The 17,885-nt window shown below is 32.6% G+C and overlaps 1 protein-coding gene across 1 annotated transcript; it reads left to right on the forward strand.

Annotated features, from left to right (window-relative positions):
• Positions 1-333: 333 nt before the first annotated feature.
• LOC111894074 (protein SHOOT GRAVITROPISM 6) lies at positions 334-13,917 on the forward strand. Its single transcript, XM_023890147.3, has 51 exons — positions 334-456; positions 3,573-3,745; positions 3,823-3,913; positions 3,996-4,050; positions 4,299-4,430; positions 4,545-4,616; positions 4,722-4,812; positions 4,921-5,016; positions 5,151-5,229; positions 5,331-5,394; positions 5,509-5,612; positions 5,693-5,795; positions 5,949-6,038; positions 6,130-6,207; positions 6,288-6,455; positions 6,553-6,729; positions 6,846-6,935; positions 7,086-7,151; positions 7,235-7,333; positions 7,462-7,536; positions 7,623-7,682; positions 7,802-7,891; positions 7,972-8,093; positions 8,165-8,294; positions 8,358-8,437; positions 8,520-8,655; positions 8,749-8,830; positions 8,927-9,072; positions 9,166-9,246; positions 9,327-9,427; positions 9,495-9,679; positions 9,753-9,862; positions 9,947-10,075; positions 10,174-10,248; positions 10,333-10,466; positions 10,538-10,610; positions 10,699-10,830; positions 10,897-11,069; positions 11,140-11,262; positions 11,373-11,433; positions 11,520-11,615; positions 11,688-11,788; positions 11,880-11,988; positions 12,088-12,201; positions 12,279-12,350; positions 12,470-12,568; positions 12,644-12,715; positions 12,806-12,891; positions 12,961-13,054; positions 13,158-13,265; positions 13,487-13,917. The coding sequence occupies exons 2-51, from the start codon at positions 3,709-3,711 to the stop codon at positions 13,676-13,678; spliced, it is 5,133 nt and encodes a 1,710-aa protein (XP_023745915.1). The 5' UTR covers positions 334-456; positions 3,573-3,708; the 3' UTR covers positions 13,679-13,917.
• Positions 13,918-17,885: the final 3,968 nt, after the last annotated feature.

The following is a 17,885-nucleotide window of genomic DNA, read 5'->3' on the forward strand; positions in this document are numbered from 1 at the left end:
AGAAGTAATTGTGAAATTTATTTTACAAGAAACATTTCATAGTTAATGCACTATAGTCATTGTTAGAAAAAGAGAAGTTTTAAACAAATGGGAGCATAGAAAATGTTTGAACAAATATCATTAAAGTACCAAAGCATATTATATAAAAAATGTTTGAGTATTATGATATAAATGTGAGACACGATTTTCATGTCTTAATGAGGATAAAGCTTTAATTTTTTTGGGCTAATTTACTTTCAAAACTACAAAACTTAGCAATGTATATTGTATCACACTATAGTTTTATATTTAAAGATGTCGATAAAGATGATGGTTTTTTTAAACGTATAACTTATGTTATCCAGACTATTAATTCATACAAAATGGGGTTGAATAGCTAAACAATTCGGGAGTAATTGCTTATCGGCTATCACCATCCACTTCATTGCATATTCTCTCAAATAACCCTTAACTCAGGTACTCTTTCGTATTTATTGCAAATTCTCTCAAATAACTGCTTAAGCTCATGTACTCCTTCAATGTGGTGGTCTACTGATAATATGATGCAACCATTACAAGATAGCGAACTCATTTGTAACTAATGTTTTCCATATTAAAAAGTGACATTGGTTCCAATAATCGTCCCATCACATCAAATGTGTGATGATGAGTTTTTGTAGGACTTCACAGATAGGCATACCATCGTGCTAGTAGGTTTTGGGAACTTGTTTAGGGGGGTGTATAACTTTACAAGATCTTGGTAAAGTCGTATCATGTAGGTATGCGTTTATAAGAATTTTGGTAAAGATATTTTTGTACAACTTTATAGAGGACTTGTACAAACCATGCATATATGTTAAATGTGATTTGAAATTTGATGACTCGAATGGATATCGACCCGTAAAGAAACTTGACACCCGGTATCGACAAGATAAATGTTCGGAGTAGGTTGAGGTTCGTTAGACCCGAATCCGTACACGACAAACACTTATCCCATGGGGTGGTCGGGGGAGGGGGGGCCTCTTCGGTATGAACCTACATTGATATGTGTATCTATGCCCGACCTGTTCTAGTTAGTGCTATGTTTTATATGTTACCTATATAATACATCGAATAGCCAGTGTTTCAATCATACTATTGGTTTTCAAGCTCATGAATAAGAATATTTGTGAAACATACTATTGGTTTTCAAGCTCATGAATAAGAATATTTCCCTCCTACCCTGTAGATGTAGATCACATTGAGCTTGTGTGTGTAATTTATTTTCTCGTTACTCATATGAGGTAGTGATGAGTGTTTACGAGGAAAGTTTGTAAAGACGTGAATAAGGTGCAAAGCCATACCAAGAGGGTTTCAAACTCGTGCAAACTACTACATATGGCTTTCTACTTTTATTACTAAGAATAGTGACAAGTGTTTATGAGGAAAGTTTGTAAACCATAGGTGCAAAGCCATACTAAGAGGTATGTAAATCCGTGCAAACTACTACATATGGTTTCTACTTTTATTCATTTTTGGTGTTTACTGAATTAGTGTTTTCATACGAAGTTCTTACATTTAATATGTGATATTGAACCTTCTAGAGTTAAGAAGAGTTTAAAGGGATGAAAGATATTATTTCTTAGGAGAGTCGTGATGTGTAAATATGTTGACTTCTCACTCAACATTAAGGCGTGAGCAAAATATTTTTTGAGCGTACATCCACTAAGATGTGAGCTTTGTTTGTTGCACGTCTCACATTTAGTGACACGAGGTCTCATGTTACTTACAACAAAACTACCCATTATATGACGTGTACATGAGTCGGTGTTCATATGTTATCATTGTACTTTTGTGATACTCAATCCCAACCCAGACGGTGGGCAACCTGGGCAGTCGTCCATAGTCCATGTCTCTAAGAGGCCAAAAATTCGTAGAGTATATATATATATATAAAGTTAACTTACCTAAAAATGGTAGGATAAGTTTTTTTAGTTAGTTGTTTTTGTAATGTTGTGGTAATATTTGTGTTTTTTAATATTAATAATGAATTTTATAACGCCGTGTCTATTTTCAATTTAATTTTTATTATATTTATGAATTTGAAGGCCTATTTTTTCTTTTTGCCTTGTGCCTACTATATCTTTGGACCGACCCTGATGATACCTGATTTACACCCCATTCCCAATCACCTCAACATTAAGAGAGGTTACAGAGTACCAAGATGCTTTGTGATTGTACGTCGTAGTCAACGTTGTATGAACTTAAACAATATGGCGGGAACAACTTCTGCGACTTCATTGCAAATTATGCTGCGAATTAGATGTAGTAACTTGGGTCTTTTTAGAGTTCCTTGGTTGTACAACTTTTTATAGAATATCTGTATTTTATAACGAAACTAGCAAGAAGCTAGAAAGCTACACAAAAATAGTTAGACTTAGGTTTTTAAACCAATCAACCCAGCTAACCTTAACCTTATTGTAACAATGCACGAACCAACTGAATGAAAAATTAATTATGCTATCGAAAAGTAAAGATTTAATGAGTTTTATGTCTCCAAACATAACACCGTTTCGATGTCTCCAAATTGCCCATAGTGTCAATCAAGGAGAGCACGCCAAAGGAAGATATTAATATTCCTTGGAATAAACATGTTTCATCGAGACGCCCTTGTACCGTCCGACAACCAAGTGTCATCCATTAAATGACGAATTCTAGCTACCTCAATTTCCGCAACTCCTACATCTTATCGCCATATATCTTTCTGTTCGGAAATATGAACATATTCTAGAATGTTAATAAGTGCATCAAGATGTCTCTATAGTCTATACCCCATATAATAGTTTTACTATGGTCCTAGTTCTAATCACCATTTCCACCTATTTGCAATAGTACAACTTCTGTTTCAAACAACTCCTGTTTCAATCAAGCAAACCGTCTATAATTGCTTGTGATAGGTACATCTATTTATGTGACAAAAACTTCTATATCATTTTGGGTCTGTTTTGTTATGGTTAGTCTAGATTATCTTCTATAATAATTTGTATTACTTGTTTGATAAATTGTTTTGTTATGGTTAGTTTAGATTATCTTCTATAATTTGTATTACTTGTTTGATAAATTTACAAAATTGATGAACCCAATATTTGAGTTCGATTACTAATTTAAAGTGAACTGTTAATGTTAGCTTAAAAAAAATAATATATTAACAATAAATTTAAAAATAGTTAACAAATTTAAAAAAAAAACAAAATTCAGTTATCTTATCCTTCATTTCTCATCCTTTGGCCTAAATTATCAAACCTGTCAAATTGCAATGTAGATAACTTGGTTTGTAAAACCATAACATCAAACTAAACCACTTGACATATATCTTGCAATCTTAACCGTTCAAATGAATTTTTTTTCATATATATTTATTATGAGATAACAATAAAATAATAGTCATCCTACTTTGCTGTTCAAAATAATAATAATAATAATAACATTATTATTATTATTATTATTATTATTATTATTATTATTATTATTATTATTTTATTAAAAATATTTTAGGATCATATAATCATTATATTTTTTAAGGAACTCTGAGACATGTATTAATTTTCTGGAAGGGTGAATAAAAAAGCACCGCAAGCCACCTGGCAATTATACACGACGGGCTGTCTTCTTCCTTCTCACTGCGAATTTGCGATCCAATTTTCTTCGCTTTTCATCTTCTTCTTTGTTTTCCTTTGATTCAATGCAGTGATGGCATCAAGTTCTGGAAACTCGCTTCCTGCTCCTGGTACTTCCCTAATTCTACGGTTTTTTCGATTATCTAAATCAGAATTTTCATCATACATTTTTATCTTCGATTCCCAGAGGCGATTCAGGTTCTGGTTTCATCGCTCGCTGATGAATCCCCAATGGTTAAGCAAGCGTCCATGGCGTCTCTTAAAGCCCTCGCTCCTTTGTAAGCATACGTGTATTGTATACGTAATGTTAAGTTTTCACTCTTAATTGAATTGGTGAATTGAAATTGAATGGAATTGCAGGAACCCGCTTTTAGTTCTTGATTGTTGCTTAACGGTATCTCGAGGCGGCCGTCGGGTATTTACATTCTTATTGCATAAACTCACAAAGCCTTCTTATTTCCACAATTACTGTAATTTCAATAGTTGTGCACTAATAAAGCTGTATTTTTTCTGTAACACTCTTCTCAAAATTTGGTAAAGGCGACTCTAATTTCACAGCAAGCATCGTGTTACTATACGGCTTATCACTCACTGTAACATAAATTACACACGTAATCAGAAAAAAGAAAGACTATTTGAACTTCTTTTTCCTGTTATTTGCAGAGGTTTGGGAATATTGCTGGTGTATTTACAGTCATGTCAATTGCAATTAGTGCCCTTGAAGAAGGGGAAGTTGACACCGCTTATATGACCAAACTTGCTAAACTTGCCACTGCTGAGATCATTTCATCAAAGGTAAATTTGGGCTGAGTCTTTTTGGTATTGTTTCTCTAATGGTTAATCATTTCAAAATTTGTAATATAATGCTTATAATATTGTTTGGCATCTATCTTTTAATATGTCATGTAGGAAATAAAAGCTGATTGGCAAAGGGCTGCTTCATCTCTACTTGTTGCTATTGGTTCTCATTTACCAGACCTTGTAAGTAGATAGAAATAGTCAAAAAGAATATCATCATTCTTTCACATCTATCTTTGTTCCAAAATGTATGCCTGATTGTTCAAGCTTTCTGATTTACTTCCATAGATGATGGAAGAACTATTTCTTCACTTATCTGCACAAAACTCAGCTCTTCCAGCTATGGTTCAAATACTTGCAGACTTTGCTACTTCTGATGGTTAGTCCTCTATCCAACTATTTAGCATCCTTGTGAGTCTTCTTTCATGTGTTCAAACCTAAGTTCTGAAACTGAATATCTTTTGGTGCTATGATCATTTATTTGAAGCTCTGCAGTTTACCCCAAGACTTAAAGGTGTGCTTTCCCGAGTTCTTCCCATTTTAGGGAATGTTAAAGATCAACATCGGCCAATTTTTGCAAATGGTATGCTGAAAGACCCTTTAACTCCTTGTTTCCATGATTCCTTTTCACTATCATCTATTGGTTCTTTCATACACATGCATCTGTTATCTCTAATCTTACATTTATTTTTATTTGTGTTATTGTTTTTTTTCCAGCTTTCAGGTGTTGGTGTCAAGCCTGTTGGCAATACAGTGTGGAGTACCCTCTTTCATCAATTCTTGATAGTGATGTCACGTGAGAAATCATTTTTCTTTTTTATTGTTGCTTCCTTTTGATACTATGATATGTGTAAACACTATTTTTCTGTCTTTTTGATCTTATGGGTTTAAGTGCAGGTCGTTTCTAAATTCTGCCTTTGAGTTATTATTGCAAAATTGGGCAACTTCACGTGATCTTAAGGTTTGCAATTGTGAATTACAACATCATTAAAATTACACAACTTGGGACTAAAAAGCATAGTAATTTGGGTGTTTCTTTTAATGAAAAATTCTGGTAATATTGCTTCTGCTTCAGGTTAGGACATCTGCTGTAGAAGCATTGGGTCAGTTAGTTGGGCTTGTTACAAGAACATTATTGAAGGCATCTTTACCAAAATTTGTTCCAACTATATTGGAATTGTAAGATAGATGATCATTCATAATGATTTTTGATTGAAACATAGTATGATGATCATTCAAAATCTTTGTCATTTATGCAGGTATAAAAGGGATCAAGATATTGCCTTTTTGGCTACATGTAGTCTTCACAATCTATTGAATGCTTCACTCCCTCAAAACGGTTCTCCTTTACTTGATTTTGAGGTTAGTAAGAGTCTACGACCACAATCTTTTGATACTTTCTTCTCCAACAAATTCAGGGTTCTAATCAACAAATCCAATTGCCTTTTGTGATTGTAGAAACATTGCTGAATGCTAATTGTTCAATGACAACTGTTATATGTTAAATTTTTTCAGGATCTCACAGTTGTATTATCAACACTTCTACCAGTTGTTTGTAGTTATACTGACATCAAACAGCGTTCAAATTTCTGTGTTGGCCTCAAGGTGCTTTTTTTTTTTTTCTTTTCTCAATGACAACAAATTCAAATATCTGATTTTTCATTGACATGCTGTTCATATATTCCTTTTTTTGCAGACATATAATGAAGTTCAACATTGCTTTCTCACTGTTGGATTGGTGTATCCTGCAGATCTATTTGTTTTTCTTCTAAGCGTGAGTCCCATAGTTTCTTCCTCATATCATAATTACAAAAATAACTTTCTTGATAAACTAACATGTGTCTTTTTATACAGAAATCCAAGTTGAAAGAAGATCAAATGACATTTGGTGCTCTATGTGTTCTAAAGCATCTTTTACCAAGGTTATCTGAAGCTTGGCATAATAAAAGGCCAGCATTAATTGAAGCCATTACAGTATTATTAGAAGAGCAAAATTTGGGTGTTCGTAAAGCACTTGCAGAAGTACGTTTTTCTTTCAACTTTTCCAATATTGTGAGTTCAAATTTTAAAATTTAGATTTTAAACATAACTTTTAACTTTCATTCCTCCTCTTTTTCAGCTAATAGTTGTTATGGCTTCCCACTGTTACTTGATTGGTCCTTCTGGGGAGCTGTTTGTTGAATATCTTGTAAGACATTGTGCCATGTCAGATCAAGAAATTGATGATCTTGTGAGCTTGAGGGACCCATTTAGACCTAGCAATCTTTATTATTCCTTTCAGCAAAAGAGATCAGAGGTTTGTAACTTTGTAATTTGTAATTTGTATTTCATCTATGTGTGATTGTGAATTGTTTGTATAATGTCTAACAAATGGAGTGTGTGTGTGTGTGTGTTTTTCACTGTTTCTTGAAGGTAAAGATTGGAGCTGTTCGTCCAACAGAGTTAAGGGCAATATGTGAAAAGGGTCTCCTTTTAATAACCATAACTATTCCTGAAATGGAGGTAAAGTAAGTTGAACCTTAATAAATTGTCCAAAATTTCCCTCTTTATGATGAGAATAAACATGTATGAGTATGACATTGTTTTTTGTTAAAAGATTTATTTATTTACTTTTTATGTTCCACAATAGCTAAACGGATGTGAATTTTGCAGCATGTTTTGTGGCCATTTATGTTGAAGATGATCATACCTCGTTTATACACTGGTGCAGTTGCCACAGTATGTTGAAATCTCTCTTATATCTCAACATATGATATAAATTATAAGTTTACAATTTAGAATAATGAAAAGGTATTTTACAGGTTTGCAGATGCATATCAGATATGTGTAGACATAGAGCTCTTCATAATGATAAAATGATACGCGAATGTAGAACTCGTGTTGATATTCCACGCCCTGAGGTAATTGATTCAAAGAAAATTCAACTGGTTGATTGATTGATTGATTGAAATTTGAAAGCAAATGGAAGTTATTGATTGATAGATTGATTGAATGATTGAATTATTGGTTTTCAAATGAACAAATTCAGGAGCTTTTTGCACGTTTAGTGGTGCTTCTTCACAATCCTCTTGCAAGAGAACAACTTGCTACTCAAATTTTAACAGTAAGTTATATTTTTTTTTTTGTAAGTTATTTTTAGTTTTACTAATAAAAATAGAGAATTACTTTGCTTTTACATGGGATTTTCAGGTGTTGTGTTACTTGGCTTCACTATTTCCAAAAAACATAAACTTGTTTTGGCAAGATGAGGTACCGAGTTATGTAGTCGATAATCTTTTTATTTATTTATTTATTTTTAAAATGTTGATTGGTTTAGTTTTGATGCTTTGACCTAACTCTAACTAGTATATTGTTTTGGTAAGCTCTAGATTCCAAAAATGAAAGCTTATGTCAGCGACACTGAAGACCTTAAACAAGACCTTAATTATCAAGAAACATGGGATGATATGATAATCAATGTACGTGTCATCACTTCCAAATAGAGATTTTACATTTCATGTCATTAAAAATGTGTTAATAATATTATTTTTTTTTGCAGTTTCTTGCAGAAACTTTGGATGTTGTTCAAGACACTGATTGGGTCATTTCTCTTGGAAATGCTTTTGCAAAGCAGTATGAGCTTTATACATCTGATGATGAGCATTCTGCACTTCTTCACAGGTATGAACTCATTCTCATTCTCATTATTTTATTAAATTATGTTATTGAGAATATATTTTTTTTTCCTACAGATGTCTTGGTATACTTCTTCAGAAAGTTGATAACAGGACTTATGTTCGTGATAAAATTGACTGGATGTACAAACAAGCAAATATCACCATTCCTGAAAATCGACTTGGTTTGGCTAAAGCCATGGGATTGGTATGTATGGAATTACCAAATTACCCCTGTGAAGTAAATTTAATCCATGTCAATTCCTTGCAGGTTGCAGCATCCCACTTGGATACTGTTTTAGATAAACTTAAAGACATTCTTGACAATATTGGAGAAAGTGTTCTACAGAGGTATTATATATAATATACTTTTTTTATTGTTTATGCTTATTTTATCTTTAGTTTTGACAACAAAAGACTGTTTGAAATGCAGATTTCTATCCTTCTTCTCAGATAAAACTAAGATTAAAGATTCTGATGACATTCATGCTGCATTAGCTCTCATGTATGGATATGCTGCAAGATATGCTCCTTCAACTGTAATTGAAGCCAGAATAGATGCACTTGTGGTAACATTAAAAACTTCAAATAATTGTCTTCATTTTGTGTCTTTCATGTATTCTTTCAAATTTTCTCATGGAATTATGTGTTCTTTTTTTTAGGGCACTAATATGTTATCACATCTTCTTATTGTAAGACACCCTAGTGCAAAACAAGCTGTTATCACTGCTATTGACTTACTAGGTTAGTATATTATTATTACTATATTATAGACAGTTTTTACAAATATGTTACTTGTTTTTTAATTTTTTTTAAAAAAATCTTATTTATATTCTTTAGGGCGTGCTGTTATTAATGCTGCTGAAAGTGGAATTTCATTCCCATTGAAAAAAAGAGACCAGTTGCTTGACTACATACTAACCCTAATGCGTAGACATGATGAAGAAGGCTTTTCTGATTTAAGTGTTGAGCTTTTACACACTCAGGTTTTTAATTTTAATTTAATAATTTATAAATTACAATCACTCTGAAGAACTATTTCAATGTTTATTCATTTTTTTTTGTTACATGTATTTCAGGCCCTTGCTTTAAGTGCTTGCACTACTTTAGTATCCGTGGATCCAAAGTTAACAACCGAAATGCGAAATATTGTCATGAAGGTGACATTAAAATTTTTTTTTTTTTTTAAAATTTTTTAATTTTCTAGTCTACTTATTCAATTTTTTTTATTACTTTACAGGCAACATTGGGATTCTTTTCTTTACCTAATGATCCAGCTGGAGCTGTGAATCCTCTAATAGACAATCTCATCACTCTTCTATGTGCAATTCTTCTCACAAGGTATTCATGTTGTTAACAATTTACATAAAACTCCACAACATTATATAAATTTTTTTATATTTTATAGTGGGGAAGATGGAAGAAGTCGTGCAGAGCAACTTTTACATATCTTGAAACAAATCGATCACATTGTCTCTTCACCTCTTGATTACCAAAGAAAAAGAGGATGCAATGCAGTTTATGAAATGCTTCTCAAATTTCGTACCCTTTGTGTCACTGGCAACTCAAAGTCAAATGTTTCAAATTTACCATGTAAGTTTTTATATTTTATAAAAGTGTTTCACTTTCTATAAATGAATTATGATATATGGATATGGAATTGCAGCTGCATTTCTTTTGCCAAGTAGAGATGCATTGTGTTTGGGAGATAGAGTGATAGTGTATCTTCCACGTTGTGCTGATACAAATTCTCAAGTTAGAAAAGTTTCTGCTCAGGTATTTAAAAGTTTTTACTAAATGTTTTTTAAAAAAGTTTATAAAATCTTGTATTGTTCTTTTACCTTTATTTACTCCATGCAGATTTTAGACCAGTTTTTTGATATATCTCTATCTCTCCCAAGACATGTAGCTTCTAGTTACACCACACCTGTTGAATCTTCCTATGCTGCTTTGTCATCTCTCGAGGACGTTATTGCCATTTTGAAAAAAGTAACCTTTACCACAATAATACAATAATACAATAATACTATGCCCTGATTTTTTTCTATAAAAATTACTCATATGTTGTTTTTTTTGTGTGTGATTAGGACACATCTATTGATCCTTCAGAAGTGTTTAATCGTGTCATTTCATCTGTTTGTGTTTTGTTAACAAAAGATGAGGTAAGACTGTTTGACTTTTCATATGAAATTTGTTTGAGTGCTGATTATTAATATACTTTTTTTGTTGGAAATTTGATAAAACAGTTGGTGGCTACTCTCAATGGTTGTTCTGTAGCTATATGTGATAGAGTTAAGCCCTCAGCAGAAGGTGGTATACAAGCTGTCATTGAGTTTGTTACAAAAAGAGGAAATGAGCTTAATGAAACTGATATCTCAAGGTCATTTTTGTCATTTTATGTTGTTACACATTTCATTGATCAGTTATATTGACATTTGTGTTTTTCTTCAGAACTGCACAATCTTTGCTTTCTGCTACAGTTCATGTGTCTGAGAAATACTTACGCCATGAAACACTTGTTGCTGTATCCTTTCAAATATTTTAACTTTTTTTTTAAATATTTCGTTTTTTATTATTATTTTCTTTGACTTTTATTTAAAAAAAAAATAAAGATATCTTGTCTAGCTGAACATACAAGTCCTAGAGTTGTATTCAATGAAGTATTAACAGCTGCTGCAAGAGATATAGTAACAAAAGATATACTAAGAATGCCAGGTGGCTGGCCTATGCAGGATGCATTTTATGTAAGTATCCATCAAGTTATAAGATTCACATCTACTTATTTACTTATATACCCCTGAAAATTACAGGCTTTTTCACAACATAATGAACTTTCATCATTATTTCTGGAGCATTTAATATCTGCCTTAAGCCACACTAAAACTGACATATCAAAAGGAGACCTTTCTGGAGATTCTCTTCTCACACGTACTGAAGATGAGATCCTTCAAGCTGCCATTGTTGCTTTAACTGCATTTTTCAGGTCTTTTTCTGTAATTTAAGTATTGATAAAGTTACATTGATTTGATATTTACATTTTACATTTACTACAGAGGAGGGGGTAAAATTGGAAAAAGAGCAGTTGAACATAATTACGCCTCTGTTACAGCTATACTTACTCTTCATTTAGGAAGTTGTCACAGCCAATCTCTTTCTATCCAACACGAACAACTTCGGTAATTAATTAATCTCTTTGTGTTACTTTTAATTTTTATAATAACTTTAAAATATATAAAACTGAGGTTGAAATTTGAATTTGCTTTTATATGGTCATGTTAAATTGCAGTATACTTCTGATATCATTTCAAGCATTTTGTGAATGTGTTGGGGATCTTGAAATGGGAAAGGTAGGATTTTTTTTTTGATACATATGATTTTTTCTTTTAAAATGTATTTAAATAAATAAATAAATAAATGTGTTTTTGGTGTAAAGATTTTGGCTAGAGATGGAGAACACATTGTTGATGAAAAGTGGATTGAACTTATTGGTGCTTTGGCTGGATGTATTTCAATAAAAAGACCTAAAGAGGTAAACTTGTATTTTCTTTTTTTTATTTTCAAAAAGCTTTTCTTATTTCTTATTTCCTTTTAATTTATTCAGGTTTCAGCAATATCAGTTATTTTAAGTAAATACCTAAATCAACCTGTGAGATTCCAGAGAGAAGCTGCAGCAGCAGCATTATCAGAATTTGTACGTCACAGGTATGTTTTAAGTTTTAAGTTTTAAATACTTTTTTTTTATTTTTTATAAATATATATTTTTATATTTAATGATTATTATTTGCGAATACAGCAATGAAGGATCTGGTTCAGTATTGGAGGAAATAGTAGAAGCATTATGTCGACATGTGTCAGATGATTCTCCAATGGTCAGGCGTCTATGTTTAAGAGGACTTGTCCAGGTCATACATCTTACAATTCTTATTTACATTTTTTTAAATTTATTAAATCGTACATTTTTCTTTTACAAAGTTTTTATTTTTTATAATATGTTGTTGCAGATACCACCTATTCATATTAATACACACACAAAAGAAATCCTTGGTGTAATATTGGCATTGCTTGATGACTCAGATGAATCAGTTCAATTGACTGCAGTCTTATGCTTACTTTCGGTATATTATTTAATAATTACAAAAATTGTTTATTTTTTTTATAAACTTGAATATTTATATTTTAATAAATGTTACAGATTCTTGAGTCATCACCAAATGGTGTGGAGCATGTTCTACTTAATTTGTGTGTGCGCCTTCGCAATCTTCAGGTGAAGTATTCAATATAATAAAAATAGTAAAATACTATTCAATTTAATTTAACTAATAATATAATATATGTTTTTTTTAAAAAAATATATTAAAAGTAATTTATTATGTCTTTAAACAGGTCTCCATGGACACTAAGATGAGAGCAAATGCTTTTGCAGCATTTGGAGCATTAAGTCAATATGGTTCTGGGGCACAACGTGACTCTTTTCTTGAACAGGTTTTTTTCTCAATGATTTTTTATTTATTTATTTTTTAAATTTCTTAATTACTTTTTTATAAACTACTTTTTTAGGTACATGCTGTGTTGCCACGTTTGATTCTTCATCTTCTTGATGAGGAATATTCCGTCAGACAAGCTTGTCGGGTAATTATCCTCTGCATCTCATCTCTTTGATCTTTTTTTTTTAAAAAAAAATTCTTTGCTTTTTGATAATTTTATAAAATTACTAAACAGAATACTATGAAAGGGGTAGCTCCCCTCATGGAAATAGACGATTTAATCCCTCTACTTAACACACAACGCTTTACTTCTGATCACAGGTACATGTTATATATAGTAAATATAATAATTTCATGGTTTTGACACTTTTACGATTTTACCCTTTTCAGAAGTGATTATCAAGATTTCCTTAGGGATCTGGCCAGACTACTCGTTCAGCATCTGGCTTCCAGAATTGATACTTACATGTCATCAATAATTCAGGTCTTGTAAAAATTTAAATCGTGTGTTTTATTTATTTATTTATTTATTATCAGCAAGTATAAAAAATTTAATTAATAAAATTTTGGTTTTTATTATTGTTTAGGCTTTTGATGCTCCATGGCCTGCTATCCAAGCAAATGCCATTTATTTATCCAGCAGCATGCTTGCTTTGACAGATGATCAACACATTTCATCTTCTTATTATTATCAGGTAACAACTTCTTCCTATTTAACTTGTTTATTATTAACCAAACCAACAAACTTTATACTTGTAAAAAAACCAATTTCACAGAAACATTTAAAAAAACACAGTTATAAAAAAAGTGTATTGGTAACTTAAAGATAATCATGATAGTTAAATCATGTATGTACTTTTCAGAATCTTATTATTATATTAGCTAGTGACTTTTTAATAATGATAATTAATGACAGGTGTTTGGGTTATTGGTGGGGAAAGCAAGTCGTTCAACAGATGCAATTGTAAGGGCAACATGTTCATCAGCACTTGGAATGTTATTAAAATCTGGAAATTCGGTTTCATGGAGAGCTGAAAGACTTTTTGATCATATAGAATCTGGGAGGAGCAGTTACAGTATCGATTCAGAATCATCTAGTAGAAAGTAAAAACAACTTTTCTGTAAAGAGTAGTAGTGCTCAATTTCTTTGTCTTTGTCTTTGTGCATATATATACCTCAGAGTGAGAGAGAGAGAGAGAGAGAGAGTAGAACAATTGCTAGATTTGTATAGTTGTGTGTTTTGTTTTATTTATTTATAGATTTTTATGTTGTAATTTTGTATAATTTAACTTACTTCATACACTCAAGATTTTCATGGTGCAAACAAGTTGAATGGTTTCATATTGAGTTTTAGGACCACTACTTGGCTTTGCTTGCAAGTTGAAATCTCAATGGCGTCTACATTCATGCATTTAATAATTCAATTTGTCTTTTCCTTGTTACAACACGCCCTCCATTGGCTTTTTCAAGAGGATCAATACTTCTCTTTCTATAGAGTTGCCCCCACGATGTTGAACTCATTGAATACAAAATCAATGATCAATGATTTCGGTGTTGATTCATGCCTCTAAGTCGCACCCCTCTATTCTCTATTCCATTCTTAAGACTTAAGACACACACTTGAGTTGAATCCTACCAAGCTCGAAACTCAATTCTACTGAAAAGCTTGCTTGAAACTTGACTCAAGCCTCAATTTCAAACTTGGGCTTGAGCTTGATAAAATAATCGACAATTTTGAACTTGACTTGACTAATTATTATAAAGATAAATTTAAATTAAATTGAAATAGAAATATAATTAAGCTCATGAGTCTGACTCGACTCAGAGAGTGTTTAGCATTACTTCTAAAATGATTTTTTGAAGTTTTAACTTTTCCAAAAAGTTAAAAATGTCCAAAAAAAGTTTGGTAAGTATAAAAGTTTTTTTTAAACAAAAAAAATGGTTTTTCAAAAGTCATAGAATATATCTTTTGTGACTTTTGGCTTTTGCTATTTAAAAGCCTTAAATGCCAAGCCAAGTACATTTTTAAAAACTTTTTTTAGAAAAAGTTCTTTTACAAAAAGTCATTTTACAAAAAGGACTTTTAAGTTTAAAAACTAATCCTAAACACACCCTTAATTATGTCAAAATATAAATAAAATAAAGGGTAAAAGTATAAATATAACTAAGCTCGATTAAACTCATGAGTTTTACGACCGAGTATTTCAATACTCGAGCTTGAGCTCGACTCGACTTGAATTGTGTCGATTTCAAATATTTTTTTGAGTCGGTCTCGAATATCTCACTAGCTGGCTTGACTCAATTACACCCATACTACACAAGAATTTCCATTACGTCCTAGAAAAACTATAGGCATCAAGCCTTTGCTTTCGTTTCCTAAAAATTATACCACATCGACTATAAATACAACTCACCCCTAGTTCATCCTCATCATGGGACTCATTGCCACTTGATTCTCCCCGTGACTTCCTTACAACTTCTTACAATGATACCAACCCTAATTTCGAGTATACATCCTACACTGACACCGAATTTGCCATCCTTCACACTACATAACCACATAACCATTTCATATATCTCTCCCATACCCTTGTCAACCTCTCATATCCTAAAGCACTTTGTATTATGAGTCATATTGATGGCTACTCGCTTATCATTCTTAATGATTTTAGAGGCAGTTATAATATCGTCGAACCTTGAATTGCCTCCCTTCCTCTCGATTGTACCAATCCACTCATTTATAGTATTGATCGATAATGGATCCAATCTCCATTTTTGATGGACCTTTTCTAGATGTCACCCTCGACCTTTCCCTTTTTTGTACTCCAAATCAAAGGTGCAAACTGATGGGTTTTAGCCATAAGAACTTTCCTATGTGCGCATGCAAAACCCTAATGCTTGGATCTAGGCTTTCTAATAAACATGCTTTGAATCCAAGACTTCTAATTACTAATTAGGTTAAACAAAGACATAGAAACAGATCTAGAATCATACCTTTGAATTCCTTGTTGATCTTGAGGTCTTGGAGCTTCTAGAGTCACAAATGTCACTCCTCTAATGGCTTACAAACACCAAAGCAAGGAGGATGATTTGGGAGAGAGGAGAGGGGAGGAATTCGACCAGAGTTCTCTTACTTTTTCAGAAGTCTCGAATTCCCTATGCCATGGGGTCTATTTATACTTGTAGACTCCTTAAGGATTACAGATAAGTCCCTATCAGATAATCTTCTCTTAAGGCTATCCAAATCCATTTCTAGATAACTCTAATGGACGATTTTAGCTATCCTAATCCTCTTAGAATTCGTCCATAGTATATCCAAATGGATTTACAGTTTAAAGCTTAACTATCAAACAATTGACAGTTTATACCCCTTTATTTAATTAATCTCTTTAAGTCACCAAATTAATTCTAACTAATTCTATGACTTATATTAATCAAATAACAAATATATTATTCATTATATTATTCCCATAATATATTAATAATATTTATTCTCTCTTAATTAATCATCCTATCAAGTTGCTATGGTGAAGGCAACCCAAAAGGACCATGCACAACCGGATATAGTTACAGCCTTAGACACTATTCCAACAGTCTCCCACTTGGATAAGTCTAGTAACTATACAAGTACAATTCGGTTTGCAATCGTAGCTCTCAAAGACGCTGTCAACTCTGATCTAATCAATCTTGTCCTTTAGATAAGGGAACGTACAGTCCTCTGTTAGATATCATGCTGACAATCCTATGGAATGGTTAGTCAAGCATTTAGGTTTCTCGATCTCTGATTTATTTGACATAGAACTTAATCGAACACATCAATTCAGTTCTGACCGGGCCCGGCACATAAGTCAAATCAAATCATCGAGCGGCCGAGATATCGCTTTTACCTTATTAGATAAAAGTTACAGATAAACTTCGACTTATATGCATTTACTTATTCATTTACCAACTATACACAACAATACGTTTTATAACACCAAGTTACTGATGCGTTTTCGTATTATCAATGTACAATCAATTAACAAATAATAAACCATATATCTAGGTTTTAAGACTATATGATATTATCGTCTTGCGATCACCTTTTATATCTTATTCCATAAGGTGATTCCAGCAAGCGCGGGTTTATTCCAATGCTCAAAACTAGTTCATAAGCACTCATGAACGTTGCAGCAATCCTTTGCTATGTCTAACATCATTTAGACATTCTACACACCAATTCACGACAATCTTCTTTCATATCTACTTCCAACATATGAACGATTGTGGATCATTTGAATAATTCGATTATTCCTAATAACCTCAATTATTCTGGAAGTCAAAACATGCAAAGTGAAACAATAGCTTAAACAATTAACATAAGATAGTAACATTACTCATAAATAAAACTCCTTTATTTAATCATCAAATGTCAATTACATTTATCTATTACACGTTTCTAATACTATCTAATCTATGCTAATATCATCCTTCAGCCCAATACTCCTAGCATGCTGCAAGTGCTTAACCCTACTCAGTCCCTTCGTAAGCGGATCTGCTGGGTTATCTTCTGATGATATCCTCTTAACTACGAGTTGTCCTTCTTCTACACGATGTCTAATGAAGTGATACTTTCTGTCGATATGTCTTGATCTACCATGATCCCTCGGTTCCTTGGTTAAGGCAACCGCACCTTCGTTATCACAGAAAATCTCCATTGGTTCCTTTATGGCAGGTACGACTCCAAGATCACCGATGAAGTTCTTTAGCCATATTGCCTCCTTCGACGCTTCGCTCGCTGCAATGTACTCTGATTCGCACGTTGAATCAGCTACGGTTTCCTGCTTGGAACTTTTCCATGTCACTGCTCCTCCATTTAGGGTAAAGACCCAGCCTGACTGCGAACGGTAGTTGTCCCTGTCGGTTTGAAAACTGGCGTCACTATACCCTCGCACCTTCAAGTCATCACTTCCTCCGAGGACTAAGAACCATTCCTTCGTCCTCCGAAGGTACTTAAGGATATTCTTCACCGCTATCCAATGGGCTTTGCCAGGATTCCCTTGATATCTGCTAACCATGCTCAAAGCAAAGGCTACATCAGGGCGAGTACAAGTCATAGCGTACATGATTGAGCCAACTGCGGAAGCGTATGGTACTCGGCTCATTTCTGCTATCTCAGCTTCGGTACTCGGACTTTGAGTCTTACTCAATTTGGCATTACTTTGTATTGGTAGTTCTCCCTTCTTTGAGTTTTCCATACTAAAACGTTTTAGTACCTTCTCTAAGTAAGTATTCTGACTAAGTCCAATAAGTCTCTTACTTCTTTCTCTTATTAT

Source organism: Lactuca sativa, chromosome 6 (assembly GCF_002870075.4).
Source record: "Lactuca sativa cultivar Salinas chromosome 6, Lsat_Salinas_v11, whole genome shotgun sequence".
Taxonomy (NCBI): domain Eukaryota; kingdom Viridiplantae; phylum Streptophyta; class Magnoliopsida; order Asterales; family Asteraceae; genus Lactuca; species Lactuca sativa.

Excerpts from the sequence above, each read along its gene's own strand:
- LOC111894074 (XM_023890147.3), top strand. The coding sequence starts at position 3,709 with ATGGCATCAAGTTCTGGAAACTCGCTTCCTGCTCCTG. Across the intron at positions 7,152-7,234 it reads ACACTGGTGCAGTTGCCACA|GTTTGCAGATGCATATCAGA; the intron begins GTATGTTGAAAT and ends GGTATTTTACAG. Across the intron at positions 9,863-9,946 it reads TTAGAAAAGTTTCTGCTCAG|ATTTTAGACCAGTTTTTTGA; the intron begins GTATTTAAAAGT and ends TACTCCATGCAG.